Source organism: Canis lupus, chromosome 4 (assembly GCF_003254725.2).
Source record: "Canis lupus dingo isolate Sandy chromosome 4, ASM325472v2, whole genome shotgun sequence".
NCBI lineage: Eukaryota > Metazoa > Chordata > Mammalia > Carnivora > Canidae > Canis > Canis lupus.
The window spans coordinates 50,729,018-50,741,995 of NC_064246.1; the positions used below are offsets into that span (position 1 = coordinate 50,729,018).

Genomic DNA, 12,978 nt, shown 5'->3' on the forward strand with positions numbered 1-12,978 from the left:
TCCCTCTTGCATGCTCTAATAAATAAAATCTTAAAAAAAAAAAAAAAAAAATACTGACCTTTGTCTATTAAACACTTCCACTAGTTTTCAATTTCAAGCAAATTCCAAAGAATACCAACTGCAATAATGATGGAAAGGGGTTTGAATTCTGACTACAAATGCTACAAACCTTTCAGGGGAGAGTCTTCCTACATAGGATGGTATTAAGGATCTATTCAATCGATTTCATGGCCCATGCAAGTAAAAGGAATGCAATTAAACTGGAGCAAGAAGAGACCATAGAAGGAATACTTCAGTTATCCCTTTGGGTCTGTAGGACAGAAAGCCCAAACTCCACCTAAAAGGCAGCCAGCACTCCAATGCCAGTCCAAGTGTTCCAAACAAGGGGCAACTATTGCCAGATCTGCTTTTCCAAGAGAAGCTCCAAAACCAGGCCTATGAAACTTTGGGATTTCAAATGGTGGCAATAACTTTTTTTTTTTATATATCCTCCACCCCATTCCTCCAAAAAATAAAATCCATGAGCAAACATTTACAGTCTCTGATATTTTGATTATAATCCCAGATTTGGAATCGAGGTAAGAGCACTTCATGTCTTTGCATATCAATGAATTTCTGAGCTTCACTGTCCTCTCCTGAAAAATAGGGTCATAAACATGAAACACAATAACAATACTTAAAACCAGTCCAAATACAGTGTAAGTAACTAAATAGTGTTTCCTATAGGTGAAGAGTGTATATCATCACTATCTGTAAATTATCTGCTGCAATCTTTGAAGAACCTAATTGAAGATCCCAGGGACATAGAGTTCTTGGAAGATTTAGAGCCTTTCAAATTCTGATTACTGAATAGTGAGTATTAAAGTCATTAGAAACCAAATAGAACCAGCAATAAAGAATGCTTAGCAATAGATATTTAATGAGCTGAAGTGGCTCTTCTAATTAAGAGATCTAATAACTGTCACTAGTTAATGGCCACAGAAAGGCAGCAGAGTACACATTTAGGAGCGTAAGTTTCAGGGAAAACAGTGGCAGTGTCTAAAATAAGCTGTTAAAGACAAACCAAAGGGTTCTAAGGTGAGTTTTTCAAATCTAATATACTTGTATTGTCAGATTATAGACCCCTGTCAAACACTTAACAATGATTTTCATACCGTTTTAAGCAAATGCCAAAGAATACCAACCGCAATATTAGGAAAGGTCTGTTAAAGAATTGCTTTATTAATACAAAATACACAAACTATTAAGTGCTAAGAAATTCAAACATCTAAGTCATAGCAAACAGGTGGCAATTCAACATCCAAGGTCGACAGAACGCTGGGAGACTGCAACAGATCTAGAAGACAGGAATTTCTTACTCAATATCTGCAAACGCTTTAGTCCATCTCAACACAGACATTGGTTGTCAGTTTTACTCATAAATTCTTATTTTCCCCTTTGTCTAATGAATCCCTACCCCACCCCCAGCTAAACACACACACACACACACACACACACACAGACACACACACTTACTTCTTGAAATGTGGCTAAGATACCAGAACTCACCTTCATTAGGAAATAACCTTAAGACATACCTGAAACTATTGTTCTTAGAGACCCACGTAGGAGCCAACAATATCACTAATGTAATTTATGGAAGCATTTATGTTATCCCATCAGAACAAATAGAAAACATACTGATGATAGCTTTTGACCACCAGCTTGAATAGAGTACAGGCCTCAAACCTTGGCAGTAAGAAGGTTTTGCCAATTCTGTGCTATTGCGCTCAAGTGTCCTGAACCTAGATTAGCTGTGGATAGAACTTGGAAATCTCATTCCAAACAAGTTTACTATACCTCAAGTTATAACCCAAAAAGCTTTATGCTAAATTTAATATTATTTTCTGTATCTAAAACTGCGTAGGGGCACCTGGGTGGCTCAGTGGTTGAGCATCTGCCTTTGGCTCAGGTCGTGATCCTGGAGTCCTGGGATCGAGCCTTCTTCTCCCTCTGCCTAGGTCTCTGCCTCTTTCTCTGTGTTGCTCAAGAATAAATAAAATCTTTAAAAATAAAGTATAAACAGAACTGTCCAGATTCCAGAATGATTTAATTTTACCTGAGCACTTGGGACTGAAAAACTACCAAATGAGAGGTTTCATTACTCTGAAACCTTATCTCTTTAGTTAGAAATAGAAATCACTTGTAGGCTAACCTTCCATACAATTCTGCCCCCACAATAACGGCAGTATCAAAACACAAATAATTCACAGCCCTACTAAAAGGGCACTTGCTCACTTACCAGACTCCCAGGATAGAGAAGGCATCTTCAGGGGTGAAGGGGGGCCCAGGTGCAACAGCTTTTCAAGTTCCCTCTCCTCATCAAGGATCATGAGAGGCACTCCATTCAAGGGGAGGTGTGCAATCTGGTGCTCTTCAGGCAGGTCAAAACTCTCAAAATCTGCCATCAAGACAAAGCAATTTATCAGGGCAATGCTTCTGAGAGTGGTCAGTAGCCCCACGGGGATCTGAGACCCTTACAGTGGGCCCAGGAGGTCAAACTATGTTCTTAATAACTTCAACACCTTCTGCTGTGTTGACACTTTCAATGATGGGACAAAAGCAATGATGGATGGAATTGCTGTGCTTTAGCACAAATCAAGAAGTGGCAATAAACTATATTTTATAGTCACTATATTCCTCAAAACCATTCACTTGCAGTAAAAAATTGCCAGCTTCACATATCACTTTATCATCTACAATAAAAAGTATTAATTTTATTAGCTCTCAACCCTGAAGAACATGTCTTTTTAGTATTCTGTATGATGACCATAAAGTACTTCTGTTGCATACCGAAGTACCAGGTGAGGTCAAAGAAAAAAGATCTGTACAATTATTTGGTTTGCAAGCTAAACTAGCGGCCTTTTTCCTGTAATACTATTTAGTTGAAATAACAGAAAGACAAACTGGTTACTCAGACTTGGGTATTTGTAACACATTTTCTCAGAAAAATAAAAGAAGTCTATCATTTAAAGAAACAGTATTTATTGCCAATGATAATATACACAATCTCAAGGGGAAAAAAACACTAGAACTTTGGAAAACTTATTAGCTTGTCAATTTCCTAATATTTTTCTGAAGAGATCAGTGGTGACATTAATGAATGTGTGTTTGATATTGCATCATGAAACCCTTCAACATTTGGATAATCTACATTTCCCAGTGAATCATTATTTCTAAATGATCAATGTGTGATAAATGCAAAAATAAAAGATTTTCAAACTGCAGAAGAGCCCAGTGGATTTTATGGTCAGTATAAAATGTTCACTGATAGGGTTTCAGATTACACATCACAACCATACATTTGGAAACTGCCACTTGTTGAATTTTAGTGTGGTAGGAAAGAAAACTCTCCACACTTATCTGAAAAGACTATCGAAATGCTCCCCCCTTTCTTAACCACGCATCTGCATGAGGCCAGATTTTTTTCATGTACTTCAACCAAAACAAAGAGATACAACAGGTTGAATGCAGAATCAGAGGAGAATCCAGGTATTAAATTTTTATTTATTTTTTGAGAGAGAGAAAGAGTGCACACACCAGAGGAGGAGGAACAGAGGAAGAAGTAGACTCCCTGCTGAGTAGGGAGCCCAATGCTAGATAGGATCCCAGGGTCCTGGGATCATGACCTGAGCTGAAGACAGGTGCTTAACCCAGCCACCTAGGTGCCCCAACTGTTTTAAGTCAAATTAAGCACATTTTCAAAAATACAAAATCATGCCATTCTCCTGAATGTTTTAGGAAAGTTCTATTATGTTAAAAGAAGTTACTTACATTAATATAATGGAGGGGTTTTTATTCCCCAGGAACTTATTTTTATTTAGATTTCCTGCATTAAGAATTAAAATTGATAACACACAAACAAAAGTTCTCTGGGGTCTTCACTAACTTTTAAGAGTTGTAAAAGGCAGCCCGGGTGGCTCAGCAGTTTAGCGCCACCTTCAGCCCCGGGCCTGATCCTGGGGACCCGGGATCGGGACCACGATGGGCTTCCTGCATGGAGCCTGTTTCTCCCTCTGCCTCTCTCATGAATAAGTAAATAAAATCTTAAAAAAAAAAAAAAAAAAAAAAAAAAAAAGTTGTAAAAGTCCTAAAACAAATTTGAGAACTATTAAGTAACAGTCCTCCTTATAATCCAAGTGCCTTGCTTCTTAGAATTATTTAAAATAGATTTTTCTTGGGGCACCTGCCTGAATCAGTTGGTACAGCAGGAGATTCTTGATCTCAGAGTCATGAGTTCAAACCTTACATCAGCCAGAGAGATTACTTTTTAAAAAATATTTTTTTTAATTTAAAAAGAAAATACAACAGATTTTTCTTGACTATTAACAAAAATATTGAGTTTTTTCAAGGGGTATAGCCTTTCCTCAAAAGAACAAAGATGAGGGGCACCTGGGTGTCTCAGTTGGTTAGGCGTCTGCCCTCAGCTCAGGGCATGATTCTAGGGTCCTGGGATTGAGCCCCACATCTCAGCAGAGAGCCTGCTTCTCCGTCTCCCTCTTTCTGCCTGCCATTCTGCCTATTTGTGCTGTCAAATAAAATCTTAAAAAAAAAAAAAAAAAAAAAAAAAGGAAAGAGAACCATCCTTTTCTGAAGTGTGAAAGTTCTCTAAAGCCTAAATACTAGGAACTACTCTACTGTTTTCAAGCCTGCTAAAACCCAGAACTTAAAAAAGAATTGGGTGATAGGTGTCTACTTAAAACCACTGAATTATAAAAGAAACCATAAACAGAAGACTTCAGAGGAAAAAAGTCTGCAACCTAATAGTTCATTTCCTTTATGCACAAAAGCTATTAAGGAAAAGAAAAGAAAGACCTATTAAAGAAAAACAAGGATACCAACAGGAAGTTTAAAAAAAAAAAAAAAAACACTATAGAAGGCCAATAATCAAATATGCTCAATACACATACACACACTACAATTTAAAACAATGATACCCATTGCCTTTTTGATAAGGGTTTTTGAAACATCTGCTGTGAGAGATTAGAGGTGAAGCAGGCATCCTCAACCACTGTAGGTAGATTCAGTAATTTATGCTATTTTGGAGGGCAACCTGGCAGTATTGTTTTCCTCAAACACAGCATATTGTAGTCCTCCTTCCTGATCAATACGCATAAATCTACCTCATTTTCCTTCATGGCTGAATCGTAATCGTTAGTATGGAAACACTATTTTATCAAATCTTAATCACATACTCTCTGAGACTCAGCAACTACAGCTATCCTCACAAACTAACAACAATTTCGAGAATACCAACTGCAGAATTGTAATATATAAAAGCCAGAGACAACCTGGATGCACAGATTGCCTAAATGCCCTTAGGATGAAAGGGCAAAAATGCCAGCTCAGAAACCAATAAGGCCTTGTGTGATCTGCCCCCAGTCTCACCTGTGCTATCCTTTCCTCTGTCTTTGTCCCAGAACCAGTACAGGCCTTTGCTCTACCCCCAGATCACTGCACACACAGACATGCGGTACTCTTGCCTTGCCCTTCCTCTCCCTTGTCTGGCTCTCCTTTGATGTCCTTTAAAGCTCCACTTCCAGGTCACTTCCTGAGAAAACTTCCTGCTCTTCCAGGGGAGGTTCAGTTCTCCCTGGTTGGCCTGTTTTTCTCCTTCTGACATTTAGAGTGAGAGGATTTGTTCAATGTTTGACTTTCCCTCCAAATCTTGGGCTCCTGGGCAGCCCCAGTGGCTCAGCAGTTTAGTGCTGCCTTCAGTCAGGGGTGTGATCCTGGAGACCTGGGATTGAGTCCCATGTCGGGCTCCCTGCATGGAGCCTGCTTCTCCCTCTGGCTGTGTCTCTGCCTCTCTATCTCTCATGAATAAATAAATAAAATCTTTAAAAAAAAAAAAAAAAAATCTTGGGCTCTCTTAGGGTGGAGCCTCTTATTAACCACTGCATCCAGAACCTGGATACAGTAGCCTCTCCTCATATGGAAATAAATCAAAGCTTGAAAAGGTACTTCTGTTAACAGAAAATACTTTGGGTACATGCAGCAGGTTGAAAGAATAAAAATGCATACATCATAACAGACTACGCGGATTTTCTCATTGTTCAACTTGACATAAAACTCACTTTCTAAAAGTCTTGCTAAGAACACTGTCCACTCTAGACTTGTTCAATGTTAGGGAACACATCTTATCTTCCTTAGAAGTTTTTGAGGTCAGGAACAATGTCCTCCACATCTTTGCACCAATGTCCCTTCTGACCCAAGATGATGTTCCTTACAAATAAATCCACCAAGTACATTTGTCCAGAGAAACCCAGATTCAGGCAGTCTTATTACAGTTAGAGGTCATAGGTCATATTCATATCCATATTAAATTAGAGCTGAATTGGATTCTAAGAGAAACTCAAGGCTAAAGCATTTTTGTGTAATACCAAAAAAAAAATATATATATATATATATTACCTAAAGGATTGAAAGGAAAGAATTTTTCTATTTCTGGATAGGTGTCATCTGAGGCAGGAACAGAGCTTTTTGCTTTGACAGTCTTCTCAGTCACCTAAAACCACGAAAATATGAATCAATGAAAGTGAAAAACTTTGTTTAGTACAACTGTACAAATGTTTAGTATAAGAGATCATAAGTCTTCTTCAAGACATGTGACTGCTTCACCACATTTTTTCAATTTTATGCTGACTTCTAAAAAACCATAATCCTTAGTTCTCATAATTACATACCAATACAATTCAGCAAGCAATTCTAGGAGCATGCTCAAGAGTTAAGTCTGAAATTTAAGTATCAGCACCTTTTAGCCTAAGTCACCAAGACGGCAGTTAATTCAGAGCTAATCAACTCAATCATTCAACCTGTCAGAGAAAACAGGCATGAGTTACTCAAATAAAAGCTGATTCTAGAAACCATTTTTGGCTTTTGGATGTGATTTCCACCCATGTTTCTCCATCAGTGTTCCCTTAATTATTTGCTTGGTTAAATATTAAGTTGAAATTCACACGCTGAGTAAGAGTCAGCAGGACAGTCATGGAAGTTAGAAGACTAGATAATTCCCTAGAATAAAATTGGCAGATAGGCAATCTGCAATAGTAGGCCAAAGCAGAAGCCTGCATATTCCTGACTCAAACTTATGTCACATGTGCAAATCTAGAGGAAAATAGGGTTTCCCACACTTCAGTTCTGGGTTGCATTCTCATTTTTGCCACAGCCTTGCGATACTCGAATTTAACATTTCTCTTTTACTCAACTTAGTTTTTAAAAATGTCATCTTGTCCTAAAGCACAGAAGTCCTATTTTGATATAAAGTACTAGGGCTTTTTTCTAAATACATAACACAATTATTCAAATGAAATGTTAATGTACATGCTGAAGTCATCTTTCACAGCAAAGTCTCCTCAGTCTGGGATGCATGGACCTATAGCTGGTACACACATCCAAACATCGACATGCTTGCAAAGTAGAGTACCTGGTGCTTGCTCTAGGAGATGAAGATGGCAGCACCTGAGCTATATTAGCTCCGTGATCTCTGGTAAAGTATCCTCCCTCTCAGTACTTCCTGTATCCCTAAGTAGATACTATCAAAGAATCTGCTTCCACACTAGTTAAGGGCAGGTGAGGCAAAAGCATTCACCAGCTGCTTCTGAGACTTCTGATCCTGGAGCATAGAGGAAGTCCAGAGGGAGTATGATTCCCTCCTCTTAATCTATGTTTGGTAGCCTATATTTCCTTGTACTCCCAAGACAGAAAGCAAAGTAGGATGCCGATAGTCATTTTTTAAGAGTCAAAGAGTGCTAGAGTGTTTCAACAGTGACTTTGCAGCCAACACTTACTTTTTTGGCAGAGAAGGTTGGCTGCTTCTGTTTGAGAGGTCCATTAGTCTTCACTGAATTTTCTGTGGCTCTGTTGACAGTTCCCAAGGCCTTTCTGGCAACTTTAGGTAAGGCTGCTTGAGCATCAAACATTTTGCCTACACGTGGTGTTGAAACCTGAGATCTCCCATCTAAAGCTTGGACTGCTAAAAAAAAGAAAAAAAAAAAGAAGAAGAAGAAGAAGAAAAGAAAATAAGATTATTCAGGGAACAAACACCCGTGCAATTTGAAGGCTGACCGTGTGCATAAACTTGGCCTCATTCTCATCCCCCACTTCTGACAGTGGCATGGCCATATGTCTAATAGTACTTCAGTTCTGTGCCCTCTTAAATACTCCCTTAACTAAGATGCTGAACATGAAAAACAGACCCGTGACAAGCACTTTGCAGCAGCAGTATTCCAACGGAGTAGCTAACCGCCTCCCCCAAGCACGGGCCACGCCCACCTCTGGAGGCCAGCACCTGCGCAGACGGCAGCCAGGGTACTTACGAGGCCGAGACCCCAGCTTCAGCCCGTCCTTGGGAGCCGCACGGGGGCCTGGCTCTCCGTTCTCCTTATCAACGAAGATCAGGGTAGCCATTCTGGACTAGCTGCGGGCGTGAAACGCACATCAGACCCCGAGGCTCAGGGAGGGGGAGAGAGGGAAGGTGTGGCACAGAGCAAACTCTACCCAGGGCGGGTCCACGCCAACACTGGAGCTGAGGAGCGAGCGAAGCCCGTTCTGGAGCCAACAGGCATTTAACCCAGCTCCTGACTCCTGAGGCCTGCGTCGGGGGCTCCAAGTCCCAGAAAAGTCGGCGGTTTGGGGCTCGCACGGGTCCTGCTACTCGGCGGAACCGAACTGCCGGCGCCGCGCACGCAGTCCCAGGCCGTGGCTCCACCCGGCTCGGCGCTACAGACGGCCCCCGGCCCCCGGCCCCCCGCCCCCTCGCGGGACCCGCGGGCCCAGCCGCTCACCACCTCGCGGTCCGCCCGGTCCGGACCGACAGCCAAGCTCCTCCGAGACTGAGCCTCGGGCCCCCTCGCGGGACTCCGAGTTTAAACCACAACTCGCGCTCCTATTGGTCCATCCTCCCAGGAGGCGGGGCCGGGGGGGTGGGGCGAGGCTCCCGGAAGGACCAATGGGAGGGGCCCAAGCTCCCGCGGCCCCGCCCGTAGAGCGTCTCCCGGGAAGGAAAAAACCAAACGTGCTGACCCCTTTACTTCTAGGTGTTTTGAACCAGCAACTCACAGAGATAGAAAGGGAGTGAACATGGTCTTCAATTCCAGGAAGTCAATGATCATTATGATATCAAGATACAGAATTTGAGTTGTTGTTTTTTTTTTTTTCCTGAGACACGTGGCCAGGAAGTTCTTAAATGAAAAGATGCTGGGGTTGAGTCAAGGCAAAGTGGCAACAGAACTATTTTCCCAAAGTCTTCAATTAACTATTTCTCCAAAGAATAAATAGAGCATATCAAATAAAAAAGAAGATGCAGAACTGGAGGAAAGGCATTGGCAGCCATTGGAAAAATAACTGGGGAACTACGGATACATACAATTGTATTTCAATTAGGTATATAAAAAATGCTTATATAGTCAGATACTGAAACCACTGATATTCCCTTTAAAGAATACTAGCAGAGCACGGTTAAAAGTTAGGAAGCATGGGACACCTGGGTCTCAGATCATGACCCACAGGACCTGGGATCAAGTGCCCCCCCCCCCCAAAAAAAATGTCTAGTGGGGAGCCTGCTTCAGAATTCTCTCTCCCTCTGCCCCTCCCCCCATCGCGTGGGCCTGCTCTCACCCTCAATGATAAATCTTTGAAAGTTAAGAAGCGATGTAAAATACAAACAGATCAAACAGTAATGTTTGAGTCATTCTGTTGGGCTTGTGATTAAGAATGGATGGACTATTCCCTAATTGCTGAACTACCGTCAATATTTCAGGCTAGGATGCTGTTTTCATTATAGCATCAGGACTATGACTTATGATTTACAACAATGTGGATGAACTAGAGGATATTATGCCAAGTGGAATAAGTCAATCAGAGAAAGACAATTATATGATCTCACTCATATGTGGAATTCAAGAAACAAAACAGAGGATCATAGAGGAAAAGAGGAAAAAATAAAACAAGATGAAATCAAGGAAGGAGACAAACCATAAGAGACTCTTAATCATAGGAAACAAACTGAGGGTCACTGGAGAGGAAGGGGGTGAGAGGATGAGGTAACTAGATGATGGGCATTAAGGAGGGCACATGATGTAATGAGCACTGGGTGTTATATGCAACTGATGAATCAGTAAATTCTACCTCTGAAACTAATAGTACACTATATGTTCATTAATTAAATTTAAATAAGATTTTTTTAAAAAGAAAATAACCTAGTGGTCACCAGAGGGGAGGTGGGTGGGAAGCTGGATGAAATAGATGAAGAGGATTAAGAGCACACTTATGGTGATGAGCACTGAGAAATGTATAGAATTGTTGAATCATTACATTGTACACCTAAAATTAATATCACGTTATGTTAATTATGATTTAATTTAAAAAATATCAAAAATAAGAATCTGGCTTATGAACAAAATGATGATCCTAAGGAGTACATAATTCAGGCTTCTCTTCAAATTCTGTCATTTAATGGGACTTATTTTAAACTTTTAACATCTTAACAATACATTCATCACAGCTGCCTAGAAGAGCCTAGTGGCAGAGGGCACAGAGTTGGAAAAAGATCTGAGGAATAATAAAAAATATTGATAAGGAATTCCAATTTCCAAGATATGGGGAGAAATTGTGCTTGGAAAAATTAACGACCTTTTCCTATTTCTATAACAAATGGAAATAGATTAAACAAACACGAGGTAAAGGAATAAATTCAAAAGACCTAGACTGGCCTGTATCATCCAATCCCTACTCCCCACAGGTCACTAGATACATTCTAACTTGCAGGTACGTTAGGAGAGAGCGGTTGAGCCTACATTATTTCCCATAAGATTTAACACTACACCTGGCATTGATCCAGTTCTCAATATGTCAGCTCATTGGCCCTTCTTCCCTGGCATTTCAGAACCAAAATTGGCTGAATGATTAATTCATTCAATAAATATTTACTGAATGTCGATTAAATGCTAGACACTGGGCAAGGCATCAAGAAGAAAATATTCTAAGAAGGTAAAGAGGACAAAAAGCCATTCACACCCATATGGACCCTCCCTTGTTCTTTTTCTTTTATTCTCTTGCCTCTCCTTATTTTCTCCCTCTATCTACCTCTAAATGATTCAACTCCATATTGCATCATCAGCACACAAGTGTTCACTTTGGAACCGAATCTGTATAGCACCTACAGCTGGGAAGTGGGGATTCTCTATCTCCCAAGGTCTTTGAGTGCAAGATTTGTATCTCCCCCAGTTAAGTCTTCCCCTTACAACAGGAAGCACTGTGTTTCTCAAGGTCATGTAGAAACTGTAAAATGCTATAGCCACCCCCTCTTTTTTTTTTTTAAAGATTTTTATTTATTTATTTATTTATGAGAGACACAGAAAGAGAGGCAGAGACATAGGCAGAGGATCAAGCCCCGCATCAGACTTCCCCCGAGAGAAGCCTGCTTCTCCCTCTGCCTATGTCTCTGGGATCATGACCTGAGCCACTGAGCCACCCAGGTGCCCCAACTACCCCCTCTTTGAGTGATTCTTGTTTTCTCACCAATGATGCCCCAAACCCACTTTACTATTCCCTATTATTACTAGATTACCCAATTAGTAACCACCCTCACCTTATAATAGTACCTAGATCCTAATCAATCCCCGTTTATTCTAATCATGATTTACAAACAGCAACCCATCTAGAGAACTGAACACGTGCTTCCCTATACTTTTCTCCAAGTCCTCCAGGGGGAATCCAAACCTTACAAAGCCTTCTCCCTTCTCTTCTAGTACATTATATGATTCGTCTGGGAGATGTGTTCTCTGGCTTGTGCCTGGTGATTTTAAAACAGGCCTCAACAATTCCAAGCCAATTTCAGGAATTATTTAAAGAAGTAAAAACAAAGTGTAGGTGATCCAGAGACTACTCACTTTCAGGCTATTCTCTGACCCTTTCTATGACTTCACCTGTTGCCCTGTAAAATCAAAATTAATGTTTAAATTCCTAAACTCTTGGCACTGCAAATTTTTAATAAGAAAAAAATGGATTATGAGGGGGTTTTATGAAGCATGGGTGTGAGCTATTTTCACTTTTACTTTTTTTAAAGACTTTATTTCAGAGATAGAGAGTGAGCAAAGAGCAGAAATGGAGCAGTGAGGAAGAGGTAGGAGGGGGAGAAGCAGACTCTCCACAGAGCAGGGAGCCTGACATGGGCCTCAATCCATGAACTCCAGAATCATGAGCTGAGCTGAAAGTAGACACTTAACTGACTGAGCCACCCAAGCACCCCTCACTTTTACTTTTAAAAGCAATATATACTGGGGCGCCTGGGTGGCTCAGTCGGTTAAGCGACCCAGTCTTGACTTTCAACTCAGATCATTATCTCCGGGGCCTGGGATCTAGCCCAGAATTCAGCTGTGCACTAAGTGAGAAATCTGCTTTAGAATTCTCTCCCAGTCGCCTGCCTCTCCCCCTGCTCACTCTCTCTGTCTAAAAACAATCAAATAAATCTAATACATGTTACCTTGAAAAATAAAAGACAACAGCACAAAGAAGAAAAAAACAGAAGAAATTCTACTACCAAAATTACTGCTTAGGGGTGGCTCAGTCCGTTAAGCGTCTGCCTTCAGCTCAGGTGATGATCCAGGAGTCCTGGGATGGAACCCCCGTCCCCTCATGCTCTTTCTCTCGTTCTACACTCTCTCAAGTAAATCAATAAAATCTTAAAAAAAAAAGAAAGAAAGAAAGAAAGAAAGAAAGAAAGAAAGAAAGAAAGAAAGAAAGAAAAGAAAGAAAGAACAAACTACTGCTTATTTTCCAGTAACTAATCTTACTTCATAGGTGTACTTTAAAAGGAGGGTTGGGATGTCATAGATACCAGTTTTCCCAAAATAGAAATTGTTTCATAGTATTTTTTTTTCTAATGACAAAACACAAGATCACTTCGGTACAGAATGTCACAACCACCAAATGGTGCCT

The 12,978-nt window shown here is 40.6% G+C and overlaps 1 protein-coding gene across 9 annotated transcripts; it reads right to left on the reverse strand.

Moving 5' to 3' along the window:
- Positions 1-1,201: 1,201 nt before the first annotated feature.
- Positions 1,202-8,956, reverse strand: PTTG1 (PTTG1 regulator of sister chromatid separation, securin). 9 transcript variants are annotated; one of them, XM_049109181.1, is made up of 6 exons: positions 8,826-8,956; positions 8,238-8,458; positions 7,830-8,014; positions 6,454-6,547; positions 2,282-2,440; positions 1,202-1,336 (listed from the first exon to the last, which is right to left on the reverse strand). In XM_049109181.1, exons 2-6 carry the CDS (start codon positions 8,446-8,448, stop codon positions 1,260-1,262), a joined length of 726 nt encoding a protein of 241 aa, XP_048965138.1. In that variant the 5' UTR covers positions 8,449-8,458; positions 8,826-8,956; the 3' UTR covers positions 1,202-1,259. The 9 variants fall into 9 exon arrangements, with proteins under 9 accessions (XP_048965138.1, XP_025290775.1, XP_025290772.1 ...); XM_025434990.3 differs by having other exon boundaries at positions 7,830-8,011; positions 8,358-8,458; positions 8,826-8,955; XM_025434987.3 differs by having other exon boundaries at positions 8,358-8,458; positions 8,826-8,955.
- Positions 8,957-12,978: the final 4,022 nt, after the last annotated feature.